The sequence below is a fragment of the Mesoplodon densirostris genome, chromosome 16 (assembly GCF_025265405.1).
Source record: "Mesoplodon densirostris isolate mMesDen1 chromosome 16, mMesDen1 primary haplotype, whole genome shotgun sequence".
Taxonomy (NCBI): domain Eukaryota; kingdom Metazoa; phylum Chordata; class Mammalia; order Artiodactyla; family Ziphiidae; genus Mesoplodon; species Mesoplodon densirostris.
Genome location: NC_082676.1, coordinates 27,035,989 through 27,063,305, shown reverse-complemented (window position 1 = coordinate 27,063,305; position 27,317 = coordinate 27,035,989). Strand labels below are relative to the sequence as shown.

The following is a 27,317-nucleotide window of genomic DNA, read 5'->3' as shown; positions in this document are numbered from 1 at the left end:
AAAAAAAAAGATATGAGGAATATGGTGACCTTGATTGTTTGAGCCACATTATGTGACCTGATCTTTATCCTTTTATATAAAATCTTCACGTTATATAATGAGAGTATAGTTTTACTTCACCATTTGCTCTGAGCCTGACTCTCTGTTGAGTATTTCCCCACCCACGTGCTTTCTCGTCCTCCCAACGCCCGGCGAGTAGGTCGTATTATTATCCCCACTTCGCTGATGAGGAACTGAGACTGGGGAGCAGGGGGCGTGGTAAGTGAGCTGCTAGTCGGGGAGGGAGGGGTCAAGCGTCAGCTCAGGCTTTCTGACCCCAGAGCTGGCAGCTCCCACGCCCCCCCGACTCTGCTCCGAGCCTCCACCTGTTGAATTTCAATGATCATCACGATTTATTCTCTGAATAAACTCCCCATCACAGGGGTCCTTGGTAGCATGACTACGACAGCTTGTCAGCTCTGTGTGGGTGCGGGCCAGACGTGGTGTGGGGAAGCCCAGAGATGACAAGGGCAGAGTGAGCTCCACGTGGCCAGGGTGGGGTGAGGGGGGCAGAGATGGGGAGGGGAGACAGGGAAGGTGACGAGGTGCCAGCCTGGGAACACGGGGTCTAGAGCCCAGCATCAAAGGCTCCCCGGTGTGGGGCTCAGAGCAAGCGGGGCTCATCTCCCTTCTCTCTACCACAGGATGGGGTGCGTGAAGTCCAGGTTCCTCCGGGATGGAGGCAAGGTCTCAAAAACGGAGCCCAACACCAGCCCACACAGCCCTTTGTATGTGCCGGATCCCACGTCCTCGGGCAAGCGGGTGAGTGGGGGAAGAAAGGGGAGACCGGCGGCAGCCCGGGGGCTGCCCCAAAGTGCCCTCACCTCTTCCTGTTTTCCCAAGGGCGAGCAGGGTGAGTCTGGGGTGAAATGGAGCTTACCGGTCGCCAGCAGCTCCCTGAGTCCCCAGGATACACCTGCACCAAGCACCCAGGGCAGAGATGTCACTGCTCCTTGTCCCACTGCCCAGGCCTTGGCCCATCAGCCTGGGTGACCAGGTCCCAGGGGGCATGGCCAGCCTCACACCTAGGAAGTACCATAAGCAGTACTGAGAGTAATGAGTGAGCAGGTTAGTGACAACAGCAGCTGAAGTAATGACAGGAATGATGACAGTATCAGCGTCACGGCAGTAACTGTAATAACAATGGTAGCAATAACAGTAACAACAATACTAGCGGGAATATAACAGCAATAGCAGTAGGAACAAAAGCAGGAAGCGTAGATGAGAGAAGTGGTAATACTAGCAGAGGTTATTTGCTTACTTCTCTTACACTTCTACAGAGCTTACGATGAACCAAGTCGTACCTTAAGTGCATTACTGTTATTAACACCTTTGGGCTTCCCTGGTGGCGCAGTGGTTAAGAATCCGCCTGCCAATGCAGGGGACACGGGTTCGAGCCCTGGTCCAGGAAGATCCCACATGCCGCGGAGCAACTAAGCCTGTGCGCCACAACTACTGAGCCTGCGCTCTAGAGCCCGCGAGCCACAACTACTGAGCCCACGTGCTGCAACTACTGAAGCCCGTGCACCTAGAGCCCGTGCTCTGCAACAAGAGAAGCCACCGCAAAGAGAAGCCCGCCCGCCGCAACGAAGAGTAGCCCCCGCTTGCCACAACCAGAGAAAGCCCGCGCGCAGCAACAAAGACCCAACGCAGCCTAAATAAATAAATTTATTTAAAAAAAACAAAATACCTTTAATCCTCACAATAGTGCTCTTGTGGGTCACAATTTGTATTATACCCATTTTACAGATGAGACAGAGAGAGATTAAATAACTTGCTGAAGACCACCTGGTTGTAAGGATTCAAACTTGGGCAGTGCAGGTTCCAATGTCCCAGGGGTAGGAACAAGAGTAACAGAGCCAAATGCTAGTGACAGGAACAGTAGTCATGGTGGCAATAGTGGGGGTCCTGGGAGCAGTAGTTGCCATAGAAGTAGCCCCACTAGTAATGGTAGTTGTGATAGTCAGAAGAGCCATGGCAGTAGTAATAGTAGTGATTACAATAATCGTACTAGTAAAGGGACAACAGTACTAAGAGCAGCAATAACAGTTGTAATAATCATTACGTTCTTTGAAAACCTACTCTGTTCCGGGCACTGGAGTGAGGTATTTCTGTTCATTAATCCTCACCAAAAACTGAGGCTGGAGTTACGCTACTTTACAGCCAGGCTGACTGAGGCTCAGAGAGGTTAAATGGCTCCCTGGGCTCATACCACTGGGAAGCAGCAGAGCTGGGTCTTCCTAAACTCAAGGCTGGGTTCTCTCTCCTATAGGATCCTTTCGTCCATCCCCTTACCTGAGGCTGTCCAGGAAGGACAGCCTCTGCTCACTGCCTGCAGAGGCAGGGGTGCACTCCTTCCTGGTGCCCCTTAGAAGGTTCTTCCTTGTACTGAAGGGAGGCATATTACCCCATAACCCTTACTCCCGGATCACATACCTGCCCCTTAGTCCTGCCCCAAACACATGGAAATGGGAGAAGAGTGGAATATTCACCTCCCTCCTTCTGACACTTGACATCTATTAATACAGCCTGAGGTTACACGAGATCCTGAGCTGACATCTTAAACCCTAAGTCAAGGTCTGCTTCTCACCTGGCCTGCATGGCCCGGGGCCCTTTCTGTGGCCAGGGCTCCAGGTCCTCAGGTTCTCTGAGGCCTTCTGGCTTGTCAGCAGTGGGAAGCGGAGGATTTTCTCCCACCAGTTTTTGGCTGTTCTCTCTGAGCCTCACATTTAAGGGACACTATTATCAGCCATTCATTGTTCCCCTCATGCAGAGTACTGGTTCAGCAGTAAGTTAGTAACCGAGAAAAGGTTCCCAGGTCGAATCAGTTTGCAAAACACTGGGCCAAACACTCCTTCCCTGTAGGACTCAGAGCCTTTATAAATCTTTGTAATGGGCTTTGTGAATCTCCCCCAAAAGGATATACTTCTTAGTGTTTCCCAAACCTATTTCTTTAAGTTAATGTTTACTTATGTGTGTAACACACAAATTCATTCTCCTTGAAAATAAAAATCACAGATTTCAGTGAAAGCTACAGTCTCTGCTGACCAATGCCCCCCTCCCTAGAAATACCACACCCTACCTCAGAGGTATCAGCTGTTGTCAGTTTGGTGTGGAACCTTGCAAACCTTTTTCCATGAATTTACACTCACATGTGTACAGTATGTGTCCACAGAAAGTGTTTAGGATGTTTGAGTATGTGTTTTATACCAATGTATCATATTTACCATTCTGAAGAACTAGCTTTGTTTACTCAACAATATATCTTTGAGGTCTCGTTGTTTCAGGACTGAAGTGGCCTCCCTCTTATAAGGGCTGCTTAGAGCACCACAGTGTAGGCACCAATTCCCCTTTGGACAGACACTTAGGTTGTTTCACATACATAGTGGAGCCTTTATTCATGGGCCACGTTGGTAGACCTAGGGTTTCTTCAAACATAGCTTGGAAAACACTGATCTGGACCAAGCCCCTCACTGTATGTCGAGGGGAAGGCACAAGTACGTCCCCCAGTACGTCCAAGGCTGAAGGCAGAGCCTACAACCCAAGAGATTTGCATCCTTGTGCTGGCTGTGCCCCTAATGTGCTGTGTTACCTTGGGCACTTCCCAGACCTCTCTGGGCCTCCTCCCATGACTCACGGGGCTGGGATATCCTTTTTGACACAGACCTTCCATGGCTACACACACACTATTGGATTCATCCCCTTCTCCCATTTCTTCCCCACAGTGGCCTGACAGTAGCAACGGCAACCCACCAGGGTCCACAGAGGGTAAGTAGCTGGCAAGCACATGTAGTGGAGTCGTGTTATGTAGTGGATTAGGTTAGGTTCTCAGTCAGAGCTTGAGGCAAAAATCCCAAACAGTCAAAACCACTCTTGAAAATCCCATAAATTGCCCCCAAAGTACTTAGTACAAGCTATTGTTTTTCTATAATGTTGTTTCATAATATGAACAAAACTCCGTTAGCTTTAAACTCAAGAATTGCAGCCGGCATGGCAAGATGCTTACTTATATCACAAGACAGACACATTAAGGGGTCCAGGGCTGGGTGCCAGGTGTTGGGGTGGGAAACACCCAGGACCGTGGGTATGCTCAGATAAAGCCTCACCATCCCACGTCTCTCTTCCCAGCAGGTTCTGAGGAGATCACTGTGGTTGCCTTGTATGATTACGAGGCCATTCACCATGAAGACCTCAGTTTCCAGAAGGGGGACCAGATGGTGGTCCTGGAAGAGTGAGTCCCCATTCCACGCCCCTCTAAGACACACCTATCTTCCATACTCAGTTATGCTCTCTTGTGCTTCAGTAAAGGACCTGATAAACTATATTACACTAGGGTGTAAATGACTGATGAGAACTTGCTCGTAATAAAGGAAGAAGAGTTTGCTGTTAACCTGGCTTACAGCCACAGTAAAGGGGCTTGCATACTTGCTAATGGCACATCCAGGCAAGGATGGACAGTAGAAAGTGCTTTCTCAGGGAAGCCTTCCTTGGGCTCCTATGATTAAGCTGCAGCCTTACCTATGGACCAGACCCTGCTGAGGTGACTTTGCATTCAGAAATCCATGGATCTCTGAGCTTGCTACCTCCGATCTCCTACCATCTTCACCATCCGTGGATGTAGTGTCTAGTATGTCCTGGGGCCCAAGGATGGGAGTGGTTATGCTTGGTCAGACTCCTGAGCCCACTCCTTCTGTCTCTCAGCCCCGACGAGCCACTGTGAGTCTGCCATGGGCATAGGCCCCCACCTTACATATGGCTAATAAGGCCAAGGCCACAAGTCCAGGGAATAAGAGTAAGGCCAAAGACCTAGGACTTTGACTGCAGGGACAGGGCTTGATTCCAGCCCTGGGCGGACCCTCAGAGGCACAGTGGGGATTGTTGTAAAGGTGTTTACCTTAACGGGGTGAAGACTGGGAGCTGAGACAGTAGTGACCCTGCCCTTCACCCTACAAGCTTCCTGGTGTTGGGGGTTTCCAGGCCAAGGCTGGGGCGCCCAAGAGGACCGGGAGTGGTCCTCCTGCCCTCCAACCCCTTTGCTTCCTCCTGTCCCTCAGATCTGGGGAGTGGTGGAGAGCACGATCCCTGGCTACCCGGAAAGAGGGCTACATCCCAAGCAACTACGTTGCCCGAGTCAACTCTCTGGAGACAGAGGAGTGAGTATTCGATTTCCCTGTCCTCCAGAAGGAAGCATGAACAGAGCCAGCCTTGCTCCTGCCTCGGGGCCTTTGCACTCACTGTCTCCCCTGCCTGGCACACTCTTCCTAGGGCTCTTTGCCTGGCTGGCTCCTTCTCATCTTTCCAGTCTCAGAGGGGCCTTCCCGGTCTCAAGCAGGTCCCCTCTGAGACTCTCTCTCTCTCATGGAAACCCGTTTTACTCCTTTCTAGACACTTCTCACTAGCAAAAATGATCTTGTTTCCTTGGTTGTTCACGGGTTCACTGTCTGCCTCCCGCACTAGAATGAGAGTACGTGAGGGCAGGGACCTTTTCTGTCTGCTGCTGCATCCTCGGCACAGGCTGGCATGCAGTAGGTGCTCAATGAATATTTGTTGGATGAAGTATACCGCTGTGCCGAGGAGCATCCTCTGAGAGGCAAGCCAGCCCACACCCGGCCGGTCACCCCTCACGTGACTCATCAGCACACATGTGCCTGTGCCTCACCAAGCCCTGTGCCAGGAGGGGGCTGCAGAGTCCATGCGACATCCCCCACTCTCAGGGAGTTCCCCGACACCCATCATTCTTGACTGCAGGCTCTTTGTGTCCTACTTGACTCTGAAAACATAGACAGTTAGACTTCATCCATCCATCCGTCCACCCAATCATCCCACAGACACTTGTTGAGCACCTACTGTACCCCCAGCCCTATTCCAGGGATACTGGGTGACTCAGGCAGGCTTCCTCCCTGGAGATGTTCACAGTGTGGGCGGTGAGATCGACAAGTAAAAAGATGGCTACACTACAGGGTGGCGATAGATCCAATTCAGAGTCAGCCAGTCAAAAAGTTGAAACCTGACAGTCCCCATGGTTTTATCTCCTTTGCCTCCTCCCTCTGGCTAGATGGTATTGAGGGTTTGGGATACTTGTCTGTTAAACATTAAAATGTTTGGGCTTTCCCCATCTTAAAGTCACCCCTTTCTTAGTGCCCATGAAACCTCTTTGCCCTTTGAAATCTCCCCTGTAGCCGTAAAGGAGCCCCCACTCCCACTGCTGACCTTCTGTCCTGGAACTCCCCCAGCACACCCCCCACGTGCTGCAGGGGGTCTTGGCTGCTTCTCTCTCCTTCTCGGCTTTCTGCTGGGACGTCCGTGCGCCCTCCCCACTCGGGGCTCTGAAAACTTACAGAGTCCCTGCGCCACCCCTCACCTCGCAGCAGCCTTGGAAGAGGTGTGGCTGGTATTACTCCTTGAAGGCAACATAATTACTAAGCGGAAAAGGCTGGGTGCAGAGGACATCTATGGGGTTATCGTTTAGGTGATAACCTAAATGGCTGGTTCTCGAACTTGAATGCATCAGCAGCACCTAGAGGGCTGGTGAAAACCCTGGTTTCTGGGCCCCACTCCCCAGTTATCTGATTCATAACTTGCATTTCTAACAAGTTCTCAGGTGAGACGGATGCTGTTGGTCCAGGGTCCCACCTTGAGAACCACTGACCTAAATGCCTATGTGAGTCTTACACTCCTGGGTTCTTGTATCTGCATCGAGAAACTGCTCACAGAGGCTGCCTCTGGGGTGGGCAGTTGGGGCACTGGGATCAGCGTGGGATGAGATCTTATTTATTTCCTCATCTGCCTTGAAATAGGCAATATTTTCAAATGTTTCAAAATGCAAGTGGTGCAGAAGGACCTAGGATAAAGAGTGAAAAGTGTTCCTCCCACCCTATCCCCACCCAGCTACTTCCCTTCCAGAAGCAACCAGTTTCTTGTACGTCCTCCCAAATGCTTTATACTTGATTAAGAAAATACATATATCTCCCTCCATTTTACACAGGTGGTAGATTGAACACACACTGTTCTGCTCCTTTTGTTCAGCTCTTCTGTGCAGCACCTACAGTATCCTCCTTTTCACAGCTGCAGTGTCTGTCACGTAGATGCCCCACTATCCCCTGCCAGTGGTCACTTAAGCTGCTTCCAGTCTTGTGCCGCAGAGAATCTCCTTGCATATATGTCACTTCTTCCTGTGCAAGGTCGGTGGGATAACTTCCTAGGGATGGAATTGCCAGGGAGATAGCTCTTACTCTGTACCCTTTAACATTGCTTGAACATTTTACCATGGCATGAATTACTTTACCAAAGGAGAGCAAAGAAGGCAAGTGGGAGGTGTAGAATGGTGACTAAGACCTTGGGCTCTGGAGTTAGACTGCCTGGCTTTGAATCCTGCCCCCACCCCTTCCTAGCTATATGACGCCAGGCAAGTTACTTGCTTTCTCTGTACCTCAGTTTCCTCATCTATAAAGTGGGGATAATAAAGGCAATGATTCCACAGAGTTGTTGGGTGGGTAACAAGAACTTGATGAATGTCAGCTGTCTGTCTCCCCAGTTGATAGCAGAGGAAACAGAAGTCCAGAGAGGGAAAGCGACGTGCTCAAAGCCACGCATCAGATTTGTGGCAGGGTCGAGGCCAGCTGACCTCTGGTCTGGGGGTTTTCCATCACAGCACATGAACTATTCCTCAGGGAATGGATTTGGTTGCTGCTGCTTGAATTGTTCCACCCAAGATCCCAGACATCCAGGGAGTATGAAGAAAAGGTCCGAGGATACGGTCCCAAGTATAAAATCATTTGAAATCTCACATTTTAGCTTAGAAATGCAGGCCAACTTTATATTCACTCTGTATCCACAGAGGGGGATGAACTGTGGCAGTAACAAGGCTCAGCCCTCACTCACATGGGCCTCCAAGACCCTGACAAGATGGTCAAATGTTCTTGTGAAATTTGCAAAAGTAAGATTTTTGACCATAGTTGGTTAAGACTGCTGTATTTTTCCACCCAATCTTTCTGTTCATCACCTTATCCCTCACATTGGGTGGTGCTGGAATGACCACAAGCATTTTGTATTTGTAACGCTGTGTTACTTTTCTTGAAGAGAGCTCCCCAAATTGCAAAAGTTTCAGCCTCAGCAAACTGGATTCACCAGTTTGGTAAAATGTCTGTTTTAATGTTAAAATATTAAAAGAATGGTTGTTTTCCCCGAGAGAATCTGAGTAAAATTGATCCCGCAGGAAGCCAGGCCCTCAGAATCCTGGTGCCGGGCAAGAGTGCTGAGAGCCGGCCAGGATTGTCCACCATGGGTTCACACGCTGCACCCCCCTCCCCTCCAGGTGGTTCTTCAAGGGCATCAGCCGGAAGGATGCAGAGCGCCAACTCCTGGCCCCTGGCAATGTGCTGGGCTCCTTCATGATGCGGGACAGCGAGACCACCAAAGGTGATGCAGACCCTCCCAGCCCTGTGACCCTGCCCACCCCCCCTACCCCACGGGGAATGCCCTGGGGGACAGGGGCCTGAACAACTCACCAGCCCACTGTGGCTTCCAAGCTTCCCCCTGCCCTTTGCCCAAGCCTAGTTTGGGCTTTCTCAGCCCCCAGAGCTGCCGGCTTAGGCCAATGGAAGTAGGAGGCAGTGACCACCCCTAAAAACAACATCCTGCTTGTATTCTTTTAAATATCCATCAAAATATATCTTGTCCCTAGACCTGACTCTTCCCTCTCTCCATACGAAAATGGGTGGCCTCCTCCCAAAGGAGGGCCTTCGCTGGGACCCTGCTTAAAATAGCTCCTTTGAGGTATTTGGAAGTTTTGATGTTGGTGGCCTGCTTCTTGAAATTTCTGTGCTGTGAGGGTGGGTGGCTTTGTGCCGGGTCATTGCACAGGAGGCAAGAGCAGTGCCCCCAAACAGTGCGTAACTCAAACTGACATCAACTGAGGCCAGTTTTCCCAAAGGAATGAATGTAAGTAGGAATGTAAGTAGGAGTGATTTCGGATTTCACACACAGAGTGGACCTTTACTACGGTGTTTAGACTCAAGACTGCTTGATTCAAAGAAATCAGTAAGTTGCGTAAAGTGTGACCTCACAGTACCCTGGGCAAACAGTTTTGGGGCCATCAATTGAAGGCATCTGTGTGACCTTCTGCTCACTCCCTAGGTATCTGAACTGGGGAAGCCTGATTGTGGCTAGAACACCACTCAAAATCAGTGTTTTGGGTCAGTGAATATTTAGGCTTTATTTCCTCCCACCCAACAAGCCCTTTTTCAGCCCCCAGAGGAAAAGAAATGGACAAAAAGGTAAAGCCGTACACAGCCCTCAGCTTCTCTTCTCCCGCTGGGCCATCCTGCACACAGGGGCAGACCTACGGGGCAGGAAGGTGAGCTTGGGCCGCTGTCACAGCACCCAGAGGTGGGGGCATAGGCGGATTCGCCGAGTTAATAAAACTTGCAGCACAAGTGCCCCAAATCCTATCCTGATGCTTCTTGGATTCTGCTTCTCCCCACCCAGCATCAGCCAAACCAGCCTCACCTTGACTGGGCAGAGTGGCTAAGAGTGGGGTCCCAGAGCCTGCTGCCTGGGTTTGACTCCCAGCTCTGCTACTTACAAGCTGTGTGACTGTGGGTGAGTTACTTCACCTCCCTGGACCTCAGTCTCCTCATCTATAAAATTGTGGTGATATAAAACCTCTACCTTGTGGGGTTATTCATTCACTATAATAAATAATATAATTTATCATAATACATATAACTATAATTCATTATAATGAATATTATTCCTATTCATTCATTTTTTCTTTCATTCACTTTTTATTCAGACAAGGTTCTTAGTGGCTAGCATGTATGATCAACTGTTATTCATGCCACAGTTTAAACCTCCCCCAAATCCTATGACATGGTGCTACTGTGGTAAAGAAAACTGAGAGACAGAGAGGCTAATAACTTGCCCAAGGACACTCAGCTCACAAATGGCAGAACCGTGGCTGTGGACTGAAAGACATATGTGTTTCTGGTCTATGTGATGCCATGTGTATTAGGTTCCTATTGCTGTTGTAACAAATTACCACAAGCTTAGTGGCTTAAAGCAAGATAAATTTATGATGTTACAGTTCTGGGGGTCAAAAGTCTGAAATCAGTCTCACTGGGCTCAAGTTAAAGTGTCCGCAGGACTGGTCCCTTCTGGAGGCTTCCCAAAAGAATCTGTTTCTTTGCCTTTTTCAGCTTCTAGAGGTCACCAGCATTCCTCGGGTCATAGCCCCTTTCTCACATCTTTCCAACCTCAACTTTCCATCTTCATATATCCTACTTTGATCTTCTTACTTCCTCTTATAAGGACCCTTGTGATTACACTGGGCCTACCTGGATAATCCAGGATGATTTCCCTATCTCCAGATCCTTAACTGAATCACATCTGCAAAACCCCTTTTACCATGTAAGGTAATATATGCACAGGTGTCAGGGATTAGAACACGGACATCTTGGGGGCTGTTACTCAGGCTGCCACAGCATTTAATGTTTACATTTACATTTCAATGTTTATACTGTAATAATTGAACTGTGTATAATTGATATTTTTGTGTTTGTTTTATCTTTTTGCTTGTTTGTTTCTAAATAGCGTTTCTACCAAACTGGTGTGATATCTTGGCTTTTTTGATTGATAGATAGATAGATAGATAGATGATAGGAAGAAAAAGAGATAATAATGAAGATGATGACAGCTAACATTTAATGAGTGTTTACATCCTGAGTACAAGCATTACTTCTTTTAACCATCAGGCAATGTGATGGGGTGAGGAGGTATGACCAATCCCATTTTACAGATGAGGAAACTGAGGCACAGAGAAGTGACGTGGTCACTTGTCCAAGGTCTCACAGCTGGACATGGAGCAGCCTGACAAGCACCCAGGAAGCCTGACTCCACAGCCCACTCCTACCCTGTACTCCACTGAGCAGGTGCCAGGACGGTGCCAGTAGTGGCCTTACAGAGTGTCAGGTTGCTGACACAAGGTGGCAGGCCTCTGAGAGTCCACTCCTGAGGGGTTTCTCTCTGGCCCATGCAGGGAGCTACTCTTTGTCCGTGCGAGACTACGACCCCCAGCACGGGGACACAGTGAAACATTATAAGATCCGGACCCTGGACAACGGGGGCTTCTACATCTCCCCCCGGAGCACCTTCAGCAGCCTGCAGGAGCTGGTGGCCCACTACAAGAGTGAGTACTGGGAGTTCCCTGGCGATCCAGTGGTTAAGACTCTGCGCTTTTAATGCAGGGGGTGCAGGTTCGATCCCTGATCAGGAAACTAAAATCCCACATGCAGTGGGACACAGTCAAACAAACAAACAAAAAAGAGTAAGTCCTACTGGGGCTGCCTTTCAACTGGGGTCCCAAGTGGGTGGGCCTGTCTCCCAGGAATCCTAGTCAAGTGTGCACTGCAGCCTCTGAGGCCTGCTGATGTTTCCTCCCCAGACAAATAATTGCTTTGGATTCTCCTGAAGGCCTTTTGAGCAGGAGGGCAGAGGTGACATCTCATCATGCTCTGTTCTCTTGGGGATGTCCCTGATAGGGGAGACCCTTTGGAACATGGGCCAGATACAGTGGACCAGGTGGGGCAGCCCCCGAGGGGAAGCCTGTGGCTGGCCTGGAGCTGGCTGCCCTCAGCTGATCAGGGGCTCTGTTCCAGAGGGGAGCGACGGACTCTGCCAGAAGCTGACAGTGCCCTGCATGTCCTCCAAACCCCAGAAGCCTTGGGAGAAAGATGCCTGGGAGATCCCCCGGGAGTCCCTCAGGCTGGAGAAGAAACTTGGAGCTGGGCAGTTTGGGGAAGTCTGGATGGGTAAGGACCCAGGGCCAGAGTGGGGAGGGGAAGGAGGGGAGAGGGAGGTCCTTGCTTTCAGGAACAGCCTGAGGCAAAGTGGGAATGCCACCCAGGGCAGAGGGGAGATTTGAATAATAACCATAAAGGAGCAATTCTTCAGTTCCTCTCTGATAGCAAACCAAATTGTCCTGCCATGCAAACACTGATTTGCCTTTGAGGCCAGGCCTGTTGGGGTCAAACAATTTCTCCTGGGAAGCAGGAGTCCTAGATGAGGAATCTGCTCCCTCATATGTAGCTGGGACAGTCTACCAGTTGGGTGTTGAGATAACCAGAGCATCTCTTAGGATGATGAAAATTAAGAACGGGAAAGAAGGGCTTCCCTGGTGGCGCAGTGGTTGAGAGTCCGCCTGCTGATGCAGGGGACACGGGTTCGTGCCCTGGTCCGGGAAGATCCCACATGTCGCGGAGCGGCTGGGCCCGTGAGCCATGGCCGCTGAGCCTGCGCGTCCGGAGCCTGTGCTCCGCAACAGGAGAGGCCACAACAGTGAGAGGCCCACGTACCGCAAAAAAAAAAAAAAAAAAAAAGAATGGGAAAGAATATAGGACTTCCCTGGTGGTCCAGTGGTTAAGACTCTGTGCTTCCAATGCAGGGGGTACGGGTTTTGATCCCCGGTTGGGGAACTAAGATCCCACATGCCATGAAGCGTGGCAAAAAAAAAAAAGAAAGAATGGGAAGGTATAACTGGAGATTTCCAGGTGAGTTCAGTGTTGGCGGCTGATGAACAAGCTGTTCTGAGCACCTGCCGTGTGCCCAGTGCCATGCTAGGGCATTGTGGGGCACCAAAAAGTCATATTCCACCCCTGCTGTCCTGCCTCTAATAACCTAAGAATAGCAAAGCCTGCTTTGCAGAACTGTGGGTTAGACACGATGCCTGGCCCAGTGCCTGGCGCCCCCCATTGTGTTTATACTCCACCACGTTCCAAATGGGAGTGAAGACAACTTACAGATATGCAAACAATTCAGCCAGAAAAAAATAAGTTTAAAATCCATGTATTTTAACTATATTTATTGAGAGCCTACTATGTGCCAGGCACTGAATAAGAGAATGTGGCAGAGAAAGTATGGAGAGGATGGTAAGGCAGATTGGGCTGATGAGGTTGGAAAACAAAATATATTATTTGAGGCCTTAGACTCTTACTACAGGAAGACCACAACTCTGGATTAGAGCTTCCTGGCAGCCAAGGCAAATATGGAAACACAAGCAACAACGAGATTTACAAGATCAACAAGATGAAGCAGGGAAGGAGTAGGGTGAGGTGAGGGAACGGCATGTGCAAAGTCCCTGTGGTGGGAAGGCGAGTTGGCTGCTTGGGGGACTGAATGATACGCAGGCTGACTGGTGCACAAAAGGTAAGGGGGGTGTTGGTGGATGACGAGGCAAGGTGGGCAAGGCCAGATCATGCAGGGCCTTATGGACCATGATGAAACTGGCATTTATTTGGAGAGCAGTGTTAAGACTAAATAAACCATTTTAAGCAAAGATAGTATGTGTATGAACGTCTGACAAAACAAAGGTAGGTGTGTGAGTGAGTGACATAATCTGAGTGATGTTTTAAGGTTATTCTTTAATCCCTGAAAGAGCCTTTGCAGGTGAGGAAACCACAGTTCAGAGAGGTTAAGTGACTTGCCCAAGGGCACACAGCTAGGAAGTGGTAAACTGGCCCTCCAACCCACATCTGTCTGAGGCCAAAGCCCAGGTCTCCCCTTCTCTCTCTAAGGGCTGAGATGGGCAGGGAAGGCGTCCTGGAGGAGGCAGGTCTGCACCCAGGTGTTCCAGAACTGTGGGGAAAGAGCAGTGGGTCCTGACCACCTTTCCTGCTCCCTGTTCCACTCCAGCCACCTACAACAAGCACACCAAGGTGGCCGTGAAGACGATGAAGCCCGGGAGCACGTCTGTGGAGGCATTCCTGGCAGAAGCCAACCTGATGAAAACTCTGCAACACGACAAGCTGGTGAAGCTGTATGCCGTGGTCACGGAGGAGCCCATCTACATCATCACAGAGTTCATGGCCAAAGGTGCCACATGCTGGGAGCTGGGGGTGCAGGCTGTGGCTCCTCCTGGTCAATTGCAGAGTCAAAGGTGACTCTGTCAAGGTTCTTGCCTTCAAGATTTCCCCAGTCTGGCCAGGAGCTCTTCTGACACGAGCTCACTGATCATCTTCATATCCACCCACCCCACCCTCCTGTTTGAGGGGGTGAAATCATGATAGGGGGATGCCCTAACATGAGAAGGGGAGTACATGGGCCCCTGGGAGAGCGGGTGGGGCCAGAATCCCTCTGGGTGATAGGAGAAGAGGCTTCTAGGGGTTCACTGTGAGCCCTAGAGCCTGGGGTGACTCCCTAAACCACCCCCCACCCCCCACCATCAGCCACCTTCCCTAGCTGGACCAATGCTCCAGAAAAGAGAGTCAAAGCATTAAGACCTTTGTCGACCTTAAGAGTTAACAAAGGCTCCGTTCCAGGCTGCCCCCACCCTACCCACACACAATCCAGGACGTCTCCGGGATTTTTTTTTTAGACCACCATTTCCCAATCATTTTCAATCCCTGCCCATTTCTCTATATACAGAAACATCTCACATGACCTCCATTTAGAGTGATTCAAAATCTCAAAGCTTTTATCATTTTTCTAAACACACAATTATGCCAGCCTTATAAAACCATGCCCCCAATCATCCAGGCTCAGAAAGCTGTCTCAGTCAAGGAACCAGTCTGGCAATCACAAAGTCGTTTTCCAAACGCCCAAATTCTGTTTCTCAAACACTAGGAGCGGTAAATACTTTTATTTAAATTCATTACTATGAACGATCTTAACCACACACTAAGGTCCTGAGAGCAGTAAATGTTGCTTCACCCTCCCCGACACAGGCAGCCTGCTGGACTTCCTGAAAAGTGAAGAAGGCAGCAAGCAGCCATTGCCAAAACTCATCGACTTCTCAGCCCAGGTGAGAGTCTAATGGGGAAGTCGGGGGAGGGGGACAGGAAGTCAATTATCTCTTCAACAAATGTTTATTGATCACATACTATAGTAATAACAGTAATAATAGCTAACATTTATTGAGTGCTCAGGATTAAAGTATGCTTTTTATATGTGCCTTCTATGTACTAACTCATGTAGTCCTCACATCAACCTTCTAGGGTGAGATTTTTGTTATCTATTCCTTTGTAATCAACCACTCCAAAGCTTAGTAGCTTGAAACAACAACGTATTATTTCCCATGATTCTGTGTGGTTGACGGGGGTTGGCTGGGTGGTTTTTCTGCTCCACGTGGTGAAACTGAGGTTCCTCTTGTGGATGCATTCTGCTGAGAGCTTGCCTGGGGCTAGAATGTCCGAGATGGTGGCTCATCCTCCAAGTCTCTCTCCAGTGGCCCCACGTCACTCAATAGGCCAACCAGGGCTCCTTTACATCCTGGCGGTGAGGTTCCAAGAGGGAATCTTCTAAGGGACCAAGCCATAAGTGAGCAAGCTCCGCTTGCATCATGCTTACTAATGTCCCCTTGGCCAAAGCAAGTCACATGCCCAGCCCTCGGTCAGTGTGGGAGGGACTGCACCATGAGTCCCAGGAGGCATGGTTCACTGGAAGCCACTGATGTAATAGTCCAGCCACAGATAGGTAATTGTCACTCCATTTTACAGAACAGGAGATTGAGGCATAGAGAAGAAGTGAAGTACAGATGAGGAAACTAAGGCCCGGTGAGGTGGAGTAGCTTGCCTAAATTACTATGTTACTTTTAGGGGATACAGCAGTGAACAAAATGGAAAGTATTGCTGCCCTCCCAGGGTTTACACTTACTAAACAACTGAATCTCTTAGAGAGCCAGGACCCAAGTGGTCCTGGCTCAGTGCCAAAAGAACGCAGTATCCAGCAAAATTAATAACGTCCATAAATCACAGAAACACTTCTTAAAACCCCATTTTCTTTCTCATCTTCCCTTCACTTTCTACAGCTCTTCTCACCCCCAGCCTGAGTGCTTTTTACTTCTAGCCTCTCATTCTCTCCTATCTGTGGGAAAACAGGGGAGGAAAAGTCTGCTATGGGAGTACACGGCTGGAGCACTTAGCCCAGTCCAGGAGCAATCTGAGAAGGCTTCTCAGAGGAAGCGGTCTCTAGGCTGAGCCCTGAAGGATGAGTAGAAGTTAGGCAGATGAAGAGGAGAGGGAAAGGTATTCTAGGCAGAAGAAGCAGCCTGTGCCAAAGCCCAAAGGGCAAAACAAGAGCTCAGCCTGGTCAGTTGGAGCCTGGGCCTGGCAAAAATGAAGGGGGTGTGGCTTGCAGCCTGGAAGGTGTTAGGGGAAACGGGCACCTGGGCCTAGGGCTGGGCCTTCTGGAGATGCCTGAGGCAGAGTTCATTTGAGTATGCAAATCCTGGGGGGTGGGCAGAGGTATAATAAAAGACTTTACCTTTCAGAGCCTGGAATGCCAGAGGCCTATGGAAATCAAGACCTGGCATTTTCCCTTCAGTGGGCGCTGCCCTGGGGAAACAATAGTCTGGCCTGTTGCTAAATTATAACCATCAAACTGGCAGAAACCTTGCTGGGTGGAGGTTCACGGACTGGGGCAAGAACCACTCTCCTCATGGCACAGACAGGAAAACAGAAACCACAGGAGGGAAAGAGGTTCCAGGCCCTTGTGCAAGGAGCAGAGGTACACTCAGAGCCCAGGGACAGGAAGGAGTCAACCTGGTGGCCTGATCTTCACTTCCAGTCTAGAGAGGCAGGTGGGCGCAGTCAGTGGAGGCTGCCAGCCCTGTCACCAACTGGCTGTGGAGCCTCGGATCCACTCTGGGTCTTGGTCTCTCTATTTGTCAAATGAGGGAATTGGACCATCTCTGTGGTTTTCAAGTTTGAAAGCTTTTTCTTTTTTTTTTTTTTAAGCCATAACTCGGTTGGTCTAATGAATCTTATAGAGCAGCTGAATACTTTAAAATAGATCAAAACAGAGCTGCTCTGATTGAAGCAGGTGGCCTTTATTTTGTCCCTCCAACCCCAAGATGACCTTGAGGTATCAACTGAATTCAGTTTGAAGAGCCCTGAGCTGGGATATCCCTACAGGCCCTTCCAGCTGGTTCTGTGATTTCCTGATACTCTGAGAAGCAAACCCAGTAATAATGCCTGACATCATGGCAGCCCACTTGGTGGGCATGAAATCTCACCACCTCATCAACCCCCAATTCGTAGACCAACCCTGAACCCAGTCAACCTATCCACTATTTGTTCAGTTGACAAACCCTTGAGAAGAACCACTATATACACATGGGCTTAGGAATCACGTAGAGTTTTGCTATTGACCCCAGCTCTGCCTGTGTAGCTTTGAGCAAATTGCTTAACCTTTCTGAGGGCCACTTTCCTCAACAGGGACCATTATAGCCACTGTTGAAGTGAATAATTATATGCCAGACTCTGTTCTAAGCCCTGATGTAGACTTAGAGTATTAATCCTCACATGACCCCTTGGAAGAAGGTTCTATTGTCCCCATTTTACAGAGAAGAAAAGTGAGGCACAGAGGGTTAAAGTAGTTTGCTTGGAGATCACAGAGATGTGGGGCTCAAATTGAGCTGGTCCAACCCCGGAGTCACCTAAGCATTCTCATCTGCTGTCTCCTGAGTGGGGTTAGTCCCACCTGCCCCACTGAGCTCATGTGCTCATGTGCAAATCCATAACATGACAGTCTGTCCCTGGGTACTGAAAAATGGTAACAACCAGCATTAGTGCCTGCTCTGTGCCAAACATTCAGGTAGAGTAATGGACACAGACCCTGAGCAGGGCTGTCAGATTTCCAGTGCTGGTCTCCACTTGGGCCAGTTAATTATTTCTCTGGGATTCAGTTTCCTCACCTGTGAAATAGTGCTGATATCAATAGTACCTCCCCCAAAGCAGAGAGTAAATGCTATTTGAGTTTGTTAAATATTATCTTATAATTAATGAATAAGCTACAACGTCCGCCGTTAATGTTACAGCTCTTGTTAACCGTTTGGTCGAGGAACTCCTTATAAATTTTCCACACCCCCAGGTCAGGACTCTGCCTTACCACAAACAAAATCAGAAAGTCTCACGTCTTTGTTGGAAAGCCTGGAGCCTCAGACCTCAGTTCCAATGGCCACAGGTGCTCCCTGCTGGCCACTTTCCACAAGTGCACCATCCACTTGCCTCAGACTTTGAACAGGCTTGTGTCTCGGTTGGGTCTGGTCAGAAGTCCCACCTCCCCAGATAATCTCACCAGATTGCACCCAGCTGCAGTTCTCCAGAGCACTGGAGTTCCGGGTAACTAGAGGCAGCTTGGGGTATGGGGAGTGGACATCCACAGAAAGGTTTGAGTCAGAATCTCCCTGGTGGTGTGATCTAGAAAATGTGTCCCTCCCCTGTACAACAGAAATGGTGATAACGCCTGCCTCAAGGACATTGAAGGCCAGTTTATGGACTATAAATGCTATGTTCTGAGTTTCTGAGGGTTAGTCATAAGCCTGTTTCTGAGGGTTAATGCACAAACCCTTGTAAGTGGAAAACGTCTCTAAGGAAAAATCCCACATCTTTCTGTCAGGCTTCCAAGGTCCCATTGTGAATAAGAATCCTCCACACGAGGTTGGGATTGACATATATACCTTAATATGTATAAAATGGATAACTAATAAGAACCTGCTGTATAAAAAAATAAATAAAATAAAATTCAATAAGAGACAAAAAAAGAATCCTCCACACAGTCCATTATGCACTCAGCAGCCATGATGACATTAAAATATATATGAGACCATGTCACTCTCCTGCTCTAAGACTTCTCTCTTCCCTTTATGCTTAGAATACAACCCAACTGCCTCTCCTAACCTACAAGGTTCTTCCCAATCAGCAGCCTCCGTAAGAACCTCAACTCCCCCAACTTTCCCTCTGGCAACTTCTGCTCAGCCACCTGTTCTATGAATACCCAAGCTCACTCCTACTTCCGGACCTTTGTGCATGATGATGCTCTTATTTGACACGCTTTTATCATCACTCAGATCTTTCCTAAAAGTTCACCTCATCAAAGCAGCCTTCCCTGACCATCCAACCCAAAACAGCCCTCTACACTTCGTGTCCTATTACCTGCTTTATCATTTCTTTATGGTACTTATTACCACCTGCAGGGACTTTGCCTGGCTCCCCACCTGTTCAAGCAATATGTCTGGCACCCATGAGACACTCAGTAGATATTTGTTGAATGAATAAAGGAATTTTCCCTACCCAGGCTTAGGGGTGAAGGAGGCATAAGAGATACAGCAGAATGTTATGTGAGCCTAGGTTGTTCCCAGAAGTGGGGTTGGGGATGAAAGCCCGTCGAAGTATACCGGTTTGTGTGTGTGTATGTCCTTGGAGAAATAACACTTTTTCCTCAAAGTGTTCTTGGGAGGTCTTGGAGCCCTAGAGAAGCCCCAAACTGGCCCAGGCCCTGAGGATCCCCCCAGTCTGGCTGGGGAGACAGAGAAATGCCAACCTGAGCCCAGCACCCTCCCACAAAAAAAGAGGGAGCTGTCGCACATATTTTCCAGCTTTCTCACACTTGGACATTTCTCTTCTGCTTTTGGATGAGACCCACCTTGGGCTGGGCCAGATCTCAGGGTAAGGGTGTCTCTGTTTTGGGTGGAGATTGCAGAAGGCATGGCCTTCATCGAGCACAGGAACTACATCCACCGAGACCTCCGAGCCGCCAACATCTTGGTGTCTGCGTCCCTGGCGTGCAAGATTGCTGACTTCGGCCTGGCGCGGATCATAGAGGACAACGAGTACACAGCTCGGGAAGGTAGGGGATGCTGCCGAGGGCCCCGTGGAGCCCACTTGGGTGGGTCGTGACTGCTGAGGGTTAAGACCCGTGAAAGTGATTGGTAAAAATGCAAAGGTCTGTCCCAGTATCAGCTGTGAGTTATTAAGCTGGACAGACTCTGTCTGGACATAGTGTCTTGGTCTTCAGAGTCTCCCCCAGTGACTGTGATCAGTTGTAGATTGGGTTAGTCAAATCATGTTGAAATTAAGGCTAAGAGCAATGTTATGTGTAGTCGACAAAAACTGGGAAGAATCTAAATGTCCACAAATAGTAGAATGATATTTAAATTGGGGTATATCCACAGAATATAATATTATGTAACGATGAGAACTTATGAACCAGTGACATATGCAAAAAATAGATGACTCTCATGGCATAATATCGAAATAAAAGAAATCAGACAAAAAAGTAGATGCTGGATAGTTCCATTTATGTAAAATTCAGAAACAGGCAAACACATATGTGAAGGTTGACAGCAGCATTATTCTTAAAAGCCCAAAGTGGAAGCAACCCAACTGTCCATCAACTGATACACAGAATGGGATATAGACATACAATGGAATATCATTTGGCCATAAAAAAAGGAATGAAGTACTAATATACCCTAAACATGGATAAACTTTGAAAACATCGTGTTAAGTGAAAGAAGCCAGACACGAAGACCATATATTATATGATTCCATTTATATGAAATGCCCAGAACAAGCAAATCTACAGATAGAAAGTAGATTAACTCCAGCCTAGGGCTGGAGTGGGGACCTGGCAAGAAATGGGTAGTGACTGCTATGGTTTTGGGGAGTATGATGAAAATATTTTAAAACACAACTTTGTGAATATACTAAGAACCATTGTACTGTATACTTTAGGTGGGTGAATTATATGGTCTGTGAATGTATCTCAAACAAAAAAAACAGGCAAAACTCATTTATGATGCTAGAGATCAGAATAATAGCTACCTGGATTGGGGGTGGTATTGACAGAGAGGGTGCCAGAGGGAACACTTCTGAGAAAGTGTTCTATATCTTGATCTGAGTGGTGATTACAAAGGGATATACATATATAAAATGCATCGAGTTGTGTATGAAAGATTTGTACATTTTATTTCATGTTTATTATGACACAATAAAAAAAATCTAAACTTAGGGCAACCACTATAAGAATAGAGTGTAGGGCTTCCCTGGTGGCGCAGTGGTTGAGAGTCCGCCTGCCGATGCAGGGGACACAGGTTCGTGCCCCAGTCTGGGAAGATCCCACATGCCGCAGAGCGGCTGGGCCCATGAGCCATGGCCGCTGAGCCTGTGCGTCCGGAGCCTGTGCTCCGCAACGGGAGAGGCCACAACAGTGAGAGGTCTGCGTACCGCAAAAAAAAAAAAAAAAGAATAGAGTGTATAATTTCTAAACCAAGAGAGGATAAGCAGGAATAAAAAAAAACCTCTCTCAATCCCAAGGAAGGAAGGGATGGGGGAAGAAAAGAAAAAACATAGAGCATTTTCAAACTTGACTATGTACTAAATCATAAAGCAGTTCTCAACAAACTCCGAAGAACATGTATCCTTTACACCACATTCCCCAACCACAGTGGAATTATGATAGAAATCACTCACCAAAGGTTAACTAAACCCATCCGAGACCAGAGGCAAGGAGGGGAGGACTAGAAGGGGAGACACCCAGTGACGGGGGAAACCTCCGAGGCCAAGAGCCGAAATCTTCCCTTTCCCCATTGCAGGGGGTTAGGGGGCGGAGGCATCAGATGTGACCTGGTCTCAAAGTCCCTTGAAGTTCTTCTGTCCCCAAAGATCCTGTGACCTCTAGGACTCCACTCTTCAGGAGTTGTAGTTCACCAGGACATCAACTGAATCAATGAGGTGGCCCCAGAGAGTGAGTTCCCAGACACACCCCAGGCACCTCGGCCCACTCCTCCCCACTTTAGCCATCTGTCCTCAGGATGGATGTTCCTTGCTTCCGTGGAGGCCAGATTGAGGGAAGTCACAGTTCTGCAGGGGGCAGACGTTGGCAGCTGTACCGCTGTCCTGTTCCCTTGCACTAGCAGAGACCCAGCCCTGACTGCTCCCCAGACTCAGCCTGACTCTGCTGTGTCCAAACCACAGGGGCCAAGTTCCCCATCAAGTGGACAGCTCCTGAAGCCATCAACTTTGGCTCCTTCACCATCAAGTCAGACGTCTGGTCCTTTGGTATCCTGCTGATGGAGATCGTCACCTACGGCCGGATCCCTTACCCAGGTAGGAGAGGGAACATCAGCTTGGGGCTGCTTCCGGGGCCCAGCCTGGCTCTCTTCTCTTATCAATGCGGCCATTAGGACTGAGTTTTTGTTTGTTATTTTGTTTATTTATTGTTATCAATTTTTTTTTCTTTTGGCTGTGTCGGGTCTTCTTTGAGGCACACGGGATCATTTGTTGCAGAGTGCAAGCCCTTCGTTGTGGTGCGCGGGCTTCTCTCTAATTGTAGCTTGTGGGTTTTCCCTCTCTAGTTGTGGCATGCGGCCTCCAGAGCACGTGGGCTCTGTAGTTTGTGGCACGGGGGCTCTCTAGTTGAGGCACACGAGCTCAGTAGTTGTGGCACACAGGCTTAGTTGCCCCACTGCATGTGAGATCTTAGTTCCCTGACCAGGTATCAAACCCACGTCCCCTGCATTGTAAGGTGGATTCTTTACCACTGGACCACCAGGGAAGCCCTGATTTTTATCAATATTTTTATTGAAGTATAGTTGATTTACAGTGTGTTAATTTCTGCTGTACAGCAAAGTGATTCAGTTACACACATTCTTTTTTTTAATATTCTTTTCCATTATGTTTTATCATAGGATACTGAATATAGTTCTCTGTGCTGTACAGTAGGACCTTGTTGTTTATCCATTCTATATATAAAAGCGTCCATCTGCTAATCCCAACCTCCCACTCCATCCCTCCCCCAACCCCTTCCCCCTTGGCAAGCACCAGTCTGTTCTCTATGTCAGACTGAGTTCTTGGCCCTCACTCCCAACTTCCCCTCGCCTGCCCCATCTCAGTTAAAGCCTCCATTATCCATCCAGTTTCTTAAGCCTGATATCTGGGAGCCTGCTTGGCCCTTCCTCTTCTCTCATCCATTACCACATCCAAGAAGTCACAGGGTTCCGGCCATCGGACTCCAAAACATCCCAAGTCGGCCCACTTCTAACTCCACAGCCTCCACCAACACCAGGCCAACATCCTCCCTCACCTCGCTGGTGCAGTGGCCTCCGAATCAGTCTCCCACCTCTCTAACAGGGCTTCCTCCACCTGAGACCAGAGGGATTTTTTTTTCTAAAACTGTGAACCAGATCTTTTCCCTTCTCCACCTCTAACTTTTTAATGGCCTCCCAGCATAATTAGGACAAAATCCCAACTCCTAATTGTGGCCTGCAGGTCCTTCGTGATCCAGCCCCTGCCTACTTCTCCTGCTTCATTTCATGCTGTACCCCACAGCCCAGTCGTCTAAAGCAGCAACCTTTCTGGCACCAGGGACTGGTTTCCCGGAAGACAGTTCTCCCACGGATGGAGGTGGGAGGGTGTTTCAGGTGGTAATGTGAGGAATGGGGAGCGATGGGGGGGCCCCAGATGAAGCTTCGCTCGCTCCTCCGCCGCTCATCTCCTGCTGTGCGGCCCAGTTCCTGTACTGGTCCATGCCAGTCCCTGTGATTCTCATTCACAATACCCTATACTGTTTCATTCACAGCATTCATCACCACTGATAACTATATACTCATTTGATATCTTCTCCATCAGACTCTGAGCTCCGTGAGGCCAGAAATCGTTTCTGTATTCCTCACTGGTGCATCTGCACTGCCTACATTTGTGCTTGGATCATAGTGGGTGTCTAGTAACTATTCGTCAAATGGATGAATTTATCCCCATGCCTATGGGCAGCACCCTACACTGAGTAGACCATAGGGTATACAAAGATATACCCGACCTGTAGATTGCCTGGGACTCAGTAAATAAAGTTGTTCTCTGTTCCTTTTCAGTTGGGATGTATCCTAGGGTATCTGTAGCCAGAACACTGGGGAGAGGAGGCAAGGTGGATATAAAGAGTCCCTGACTTTTTAAGTAAATAGTCCTGAGTTTTAATCCTGTCCCCATCAACTATTACACTTTGGGAAATCCACTCGACTTCCACCTTAGTTCTTCATCTGTAAAAATTATAGGTAGTGATGTCAACTACCTTGCAGGAGTGGTTTTGAAGATTAGAAATAAAAGGTGTAGACACTTGGTTCACTCATCAGTATTTATCAGATTCCTACTGTGTGTTAGGCATGAAGGGTACAGTAAGAGACAAGGTCCCTGCTCAGCAGGAGCTCACGTTCTAGCCTCGAGGAACACACACTAAACAGACACACACTCTCAGTGGAGATCACTGCAGAGAAGAAAATGAAGCAGGGGCTTGGGAGAGGGAGTGACATGGGCCTCCTGTGGACAGGGAGCACTGTCAGAGCAGGTCATATTTGAGCGGAAAGCCAGCTGAGTGAAGACCTGGGGAAAGGATTCCAGGTAGAAGGTACTGCCAGCTCTTAGGGCCTGCTGTGTGCCTGAAGAATAGCAAGGAAGCCAGGTAGCTGGAGACAGGAATGAGAGCAGATGGTACATGAGGGGGTTGGCAGGGGCCCAGTCAGGCAGGATCCATTGTCATGGTGAAGCCTATAGGTGTTAGTCTAAGTGTACAGAAGCTATTGGAGGATTCTAGGCAGGGAAGTGGCATCATCTGTTTTCCACATTTAAGTGATGCTTTGGTTTAGTGTGGAGAGTGCATCGGGGCTGGGGAGATGGTGGGAGCTGCAACAATGGCCCAGGCAGTGGTGACGGTCGTAACAGATATAAGTTGATGAGTTGGTGCTGTGTTTTATAAGAAGAAAGGATGTGACTTACTGCTGTGGAAGGTGAGGGAGAGAGAAGAATCAAGGATGAGTCTCCTTGTTTTGATTGAGCAACTGGGTGCATGATGGTCTGGGAATAGAAATTCAAGAATTCTATTTCAGCCCTGTTAAATATGAGGTGACTTGTAGACATCCAAGTAAAGATGTTCAAGGAAGCACTTGGATCTATGAATATGTTTGGTGTTCAAGACTGTAATATAAACTTGGGGATCATAGATGTTTAAAGGGCTGTTCTTGAGGATAACTAACATAAACTTTAATTGCACAAAGAAATGTTCCCGGGGCTTCCCTGGTGGCGCAGTGGTTGAGAATCTGCCTGCTAATGCAGGGGACACGGGTTTGAGCCCTGGTCTGGGAGGATCCCACATGTCGCGGAGCAACTAGGCCCGTGAGCCACAACTACTGAGCCTGCGCGTCTGGAGCCCGTGCTCCACAACAAGAGAGGCCGCGATAGTGAGAGGCCTGCTCACCACAATGAAGAGTGGCCCCCGCTTGCCACGACTAGAGAAAGTCCTCTCACAGAAACAAAGACCCAACATGGCAAAAATAAATAAATAAAGTAATAAACTCCTACCCCCAACATCTTCTAAAAAAAAAAAAGAAAAAAAGAAACGTTCCCACTCATAGGGTGACAGAGTCTAGCTACCTGTTTTATCTTGAGGGTACACCAATAAAAACCAGGCAATGGGCGATGGAATGCTGTATCCTTTAGGATGCATTAGGCTGCAAGTAACAAATTATCAGACTAAGAGTGGCAGAAACAATAGGTAAGTTATTATTCCCCAGAGCAAGGAGTCTGGCACTGGTGACTGGTCAGTTCAGCTGCTCAAAGGCTCTCAGGACTCTGGGTTGGTTCCTCTGTGACTGTCTTCCCCATGTGGTCAGATGGCTGCTGCAGCTCCAAAGATCATATTGTGTCAGTGTCCAAAGGAAGGAGGAAGGGTGTGTCCTCCAAAGCCTCTTTTCTCATAAGGGAGAAAAACCTTGCCTGAAAGTTTCCTGGGAGTCTCCCCATCAGCTCCATTGGCCCAAACCGGGCACCAGGCCCCTGCCCTCGCTGCAGGGGTGGCTGGGGGAGGGATACCTGGCTTTCACAGTGGGAGGAGCTCAGCTCCCATGGGGAGGTGGGGAGTGATGGTTGTTAGGGAGGCAATGGTGTCTGCCACCCCAACCCCAATCCCTCCCTTTTCAATTCCATGGCTCCTTCTCAGGGATGTCAAACCCCGAGGTGATCCGGGCACTGGAGCGGGGGTACCGGATGCCTCGACCAGAGCACTGCCCCGAGGAGCTCTACAACATCATGACTCGTTGCTGGAAGAACCACCCCGAGGAACGGCCCACCTTCGAATACATCCAGAGTGTCCTGGATGACTTCTACACGGCCACCGAGAGCCAGTACCAACAGCAGCCATGACGAGGGGTGGCCAGGCGGGGCCAGGCACTGAGGCCATGCCTGCGCAGTGGCTCCAGTGCCATCTGCCCAGCACCCGCTCACCTTTCCCACTCCCAGACACCCACCCTCTCTCTAGCCACAATTCCTCGTCTGTCAAGTGGGTGGGTTGGACCGGACAATCTCTTTTTGACTCTAGCAACCCACAATCTGCCAATCTCAGGACACCCCTGGTTGATATTTCTATTGCCTGGGACAGCTGGATTCCAGTTACAGCTGTGGTTTGGATGGAGAACTTTAAAAATAATGAAATAAATATTTAAATAAAAGATCTGAATGCTAAAGGTTTTACTAACAGGTTGACTTGTCTTGTCCTGCCAATTTCTGAATATTTGCCTTTTGCTGGATGTCAAGTCAAAGGGGGAAGGACTGGCAAAGAGAAGTGGGGTTCAGTGCTCACAGTTTTCTAACTGCCCCCAAATACTTGCTGGCTGTATTAGTTTCCTATGGCTTCTGTAAAAAATTAGCACAAACTTGATGGCTTAAAACAAAACAAATTCATTGTCTTACAGTTCCATAGGTCAGAGTCTGAGATGGGTTGGCAGGGCTCTGGGGGACAATTGTGTACTTGCCTTTTCCAGCTTCTAGAAGCTGTCCACATTCCTGGTTCCCTTCTGTTCATCACTCCAAATTCTGCTTCCGTCATCACATCTCCTTCTCTGACTCTGAGGCTCCCGCCTCCCTCTGTTACTTGTAAGAACCCCTGTAATTACATTGGACCCACCTGGATAATCCAGACTAATTTTTCCATCTTCAGTTCCTTAATCACATTTGTCACATAAGGTAACATCTTCACAAGCTCCAGGAATTAGGACGTGGACATCTTTTTTTGTTTTTTGTTTTTTGTTTTGAGGGGGAGCATTATTCACCTATCACAGTGGATGGTTTTTTGTCTCCCAGAAGCTGGGTCGGCCAGGATGACAGGAATGATTTTTCACGATCTGGGACACTGACTCTCCTGTCAAGCAACTTTGCTATGCACGTTGGTTGGTCTGGATCTCCCACAGGGTTGGGGGTTGCCTGTAGCCCCTGCCTTTCCCATGGCCAAGCAGCAACAACAAGCTTTGTTGTCAAAGGAGCGATGAAAAGAGGTGGACAGTGGGGTGGGGAGAAAATAACACCTTTCTGTATTATTGTATCTCCTGAAGGATCTATATCCTTCTGTGAAGCACCCGCCAGAGTCCCATGGAATGCTATACTGACTTGATTCTGTAGCCCTGAGTAGCACAGAGTCTAACCTTAGGCACTGGGTATAAGAACAGTGGAAAATAAAGCTAGCAG

At 48.8% G+C, this 27,317-nt stretch overlaps 1 protein-coding gene across 2 annotated transcripts; it reads left to right on the top strand.

The window, feature by feature from the left end:
- The first annotated feature begins 679 nt into the window (after positions 1 to 679).
- Positions 680 to 26,084, top strand: HCK (HCK proto-oncogene, Src family tyrosine kinase). 2 transcript variants are annotated; one of them, XM_060120080.1, is made up of 12 exons: positions 680 to 801; positions 3,765 to 3,807; positions 4,168 to 4,270; positions 5,094 to 5,192; positions 8,354 to 8,457; positions 11,075 to 11,224; positions 11,694 to 11,846; positions 13,726 to 13,905; positions 14,757 to 14,833; positions 19,506 to 19,659; positions 21,789 to 21,920; positions 25,798 to 26,084. In XM_060120080.1, the coding sequence occupies exons 1-12, from the start codon at positions 685 to 687 to the stop codon at positions 25,998 to 26,000; spliced, it is 1,515 nt and encodes a 504-aa protein (XP_059976063.1). In that variant the 5' UTR covers positions 680 to 684; the 3' UTR covers positions 26,001 to 26,084. The 2 variants fall into 2 exon arrangements, with proteins under 2 accessions (XP_059976063.1, XP_059976064.1); XM_060120081.1 differs by having other exon boundaries at positions 684 to 801; positions 4,171 to 4,270.
- Positions 26,085 to 27,317: the final 1,233 nt, after the last annotated feature.

Excerpts from the sequence above, each read along its gene's own strand:
- HCK (XM_060120080.1), top strand. The coding sequence starts at position 685 with ATGGGGTGCGTGAAGTCCAGGTTCCTCCGGGATGGAGGCAAGGTCTCA. Across the intron at positions 4,271-5,093 it reads CAGATGGTGGTCCTGGAAGA|ATCTGGGGAGTGGTGGAGAG; the intron begins GTGAGTCCCCAT and ends CCTGTCCCTCAG. Across the intron at positions 13,906-14,756 it reads CACAGAGTTCATGGCCAAAG|GCAGCCTGCTGGACTTCCTG; the intron begins GTGCCACATGCT and ends TCCCCGACACAG.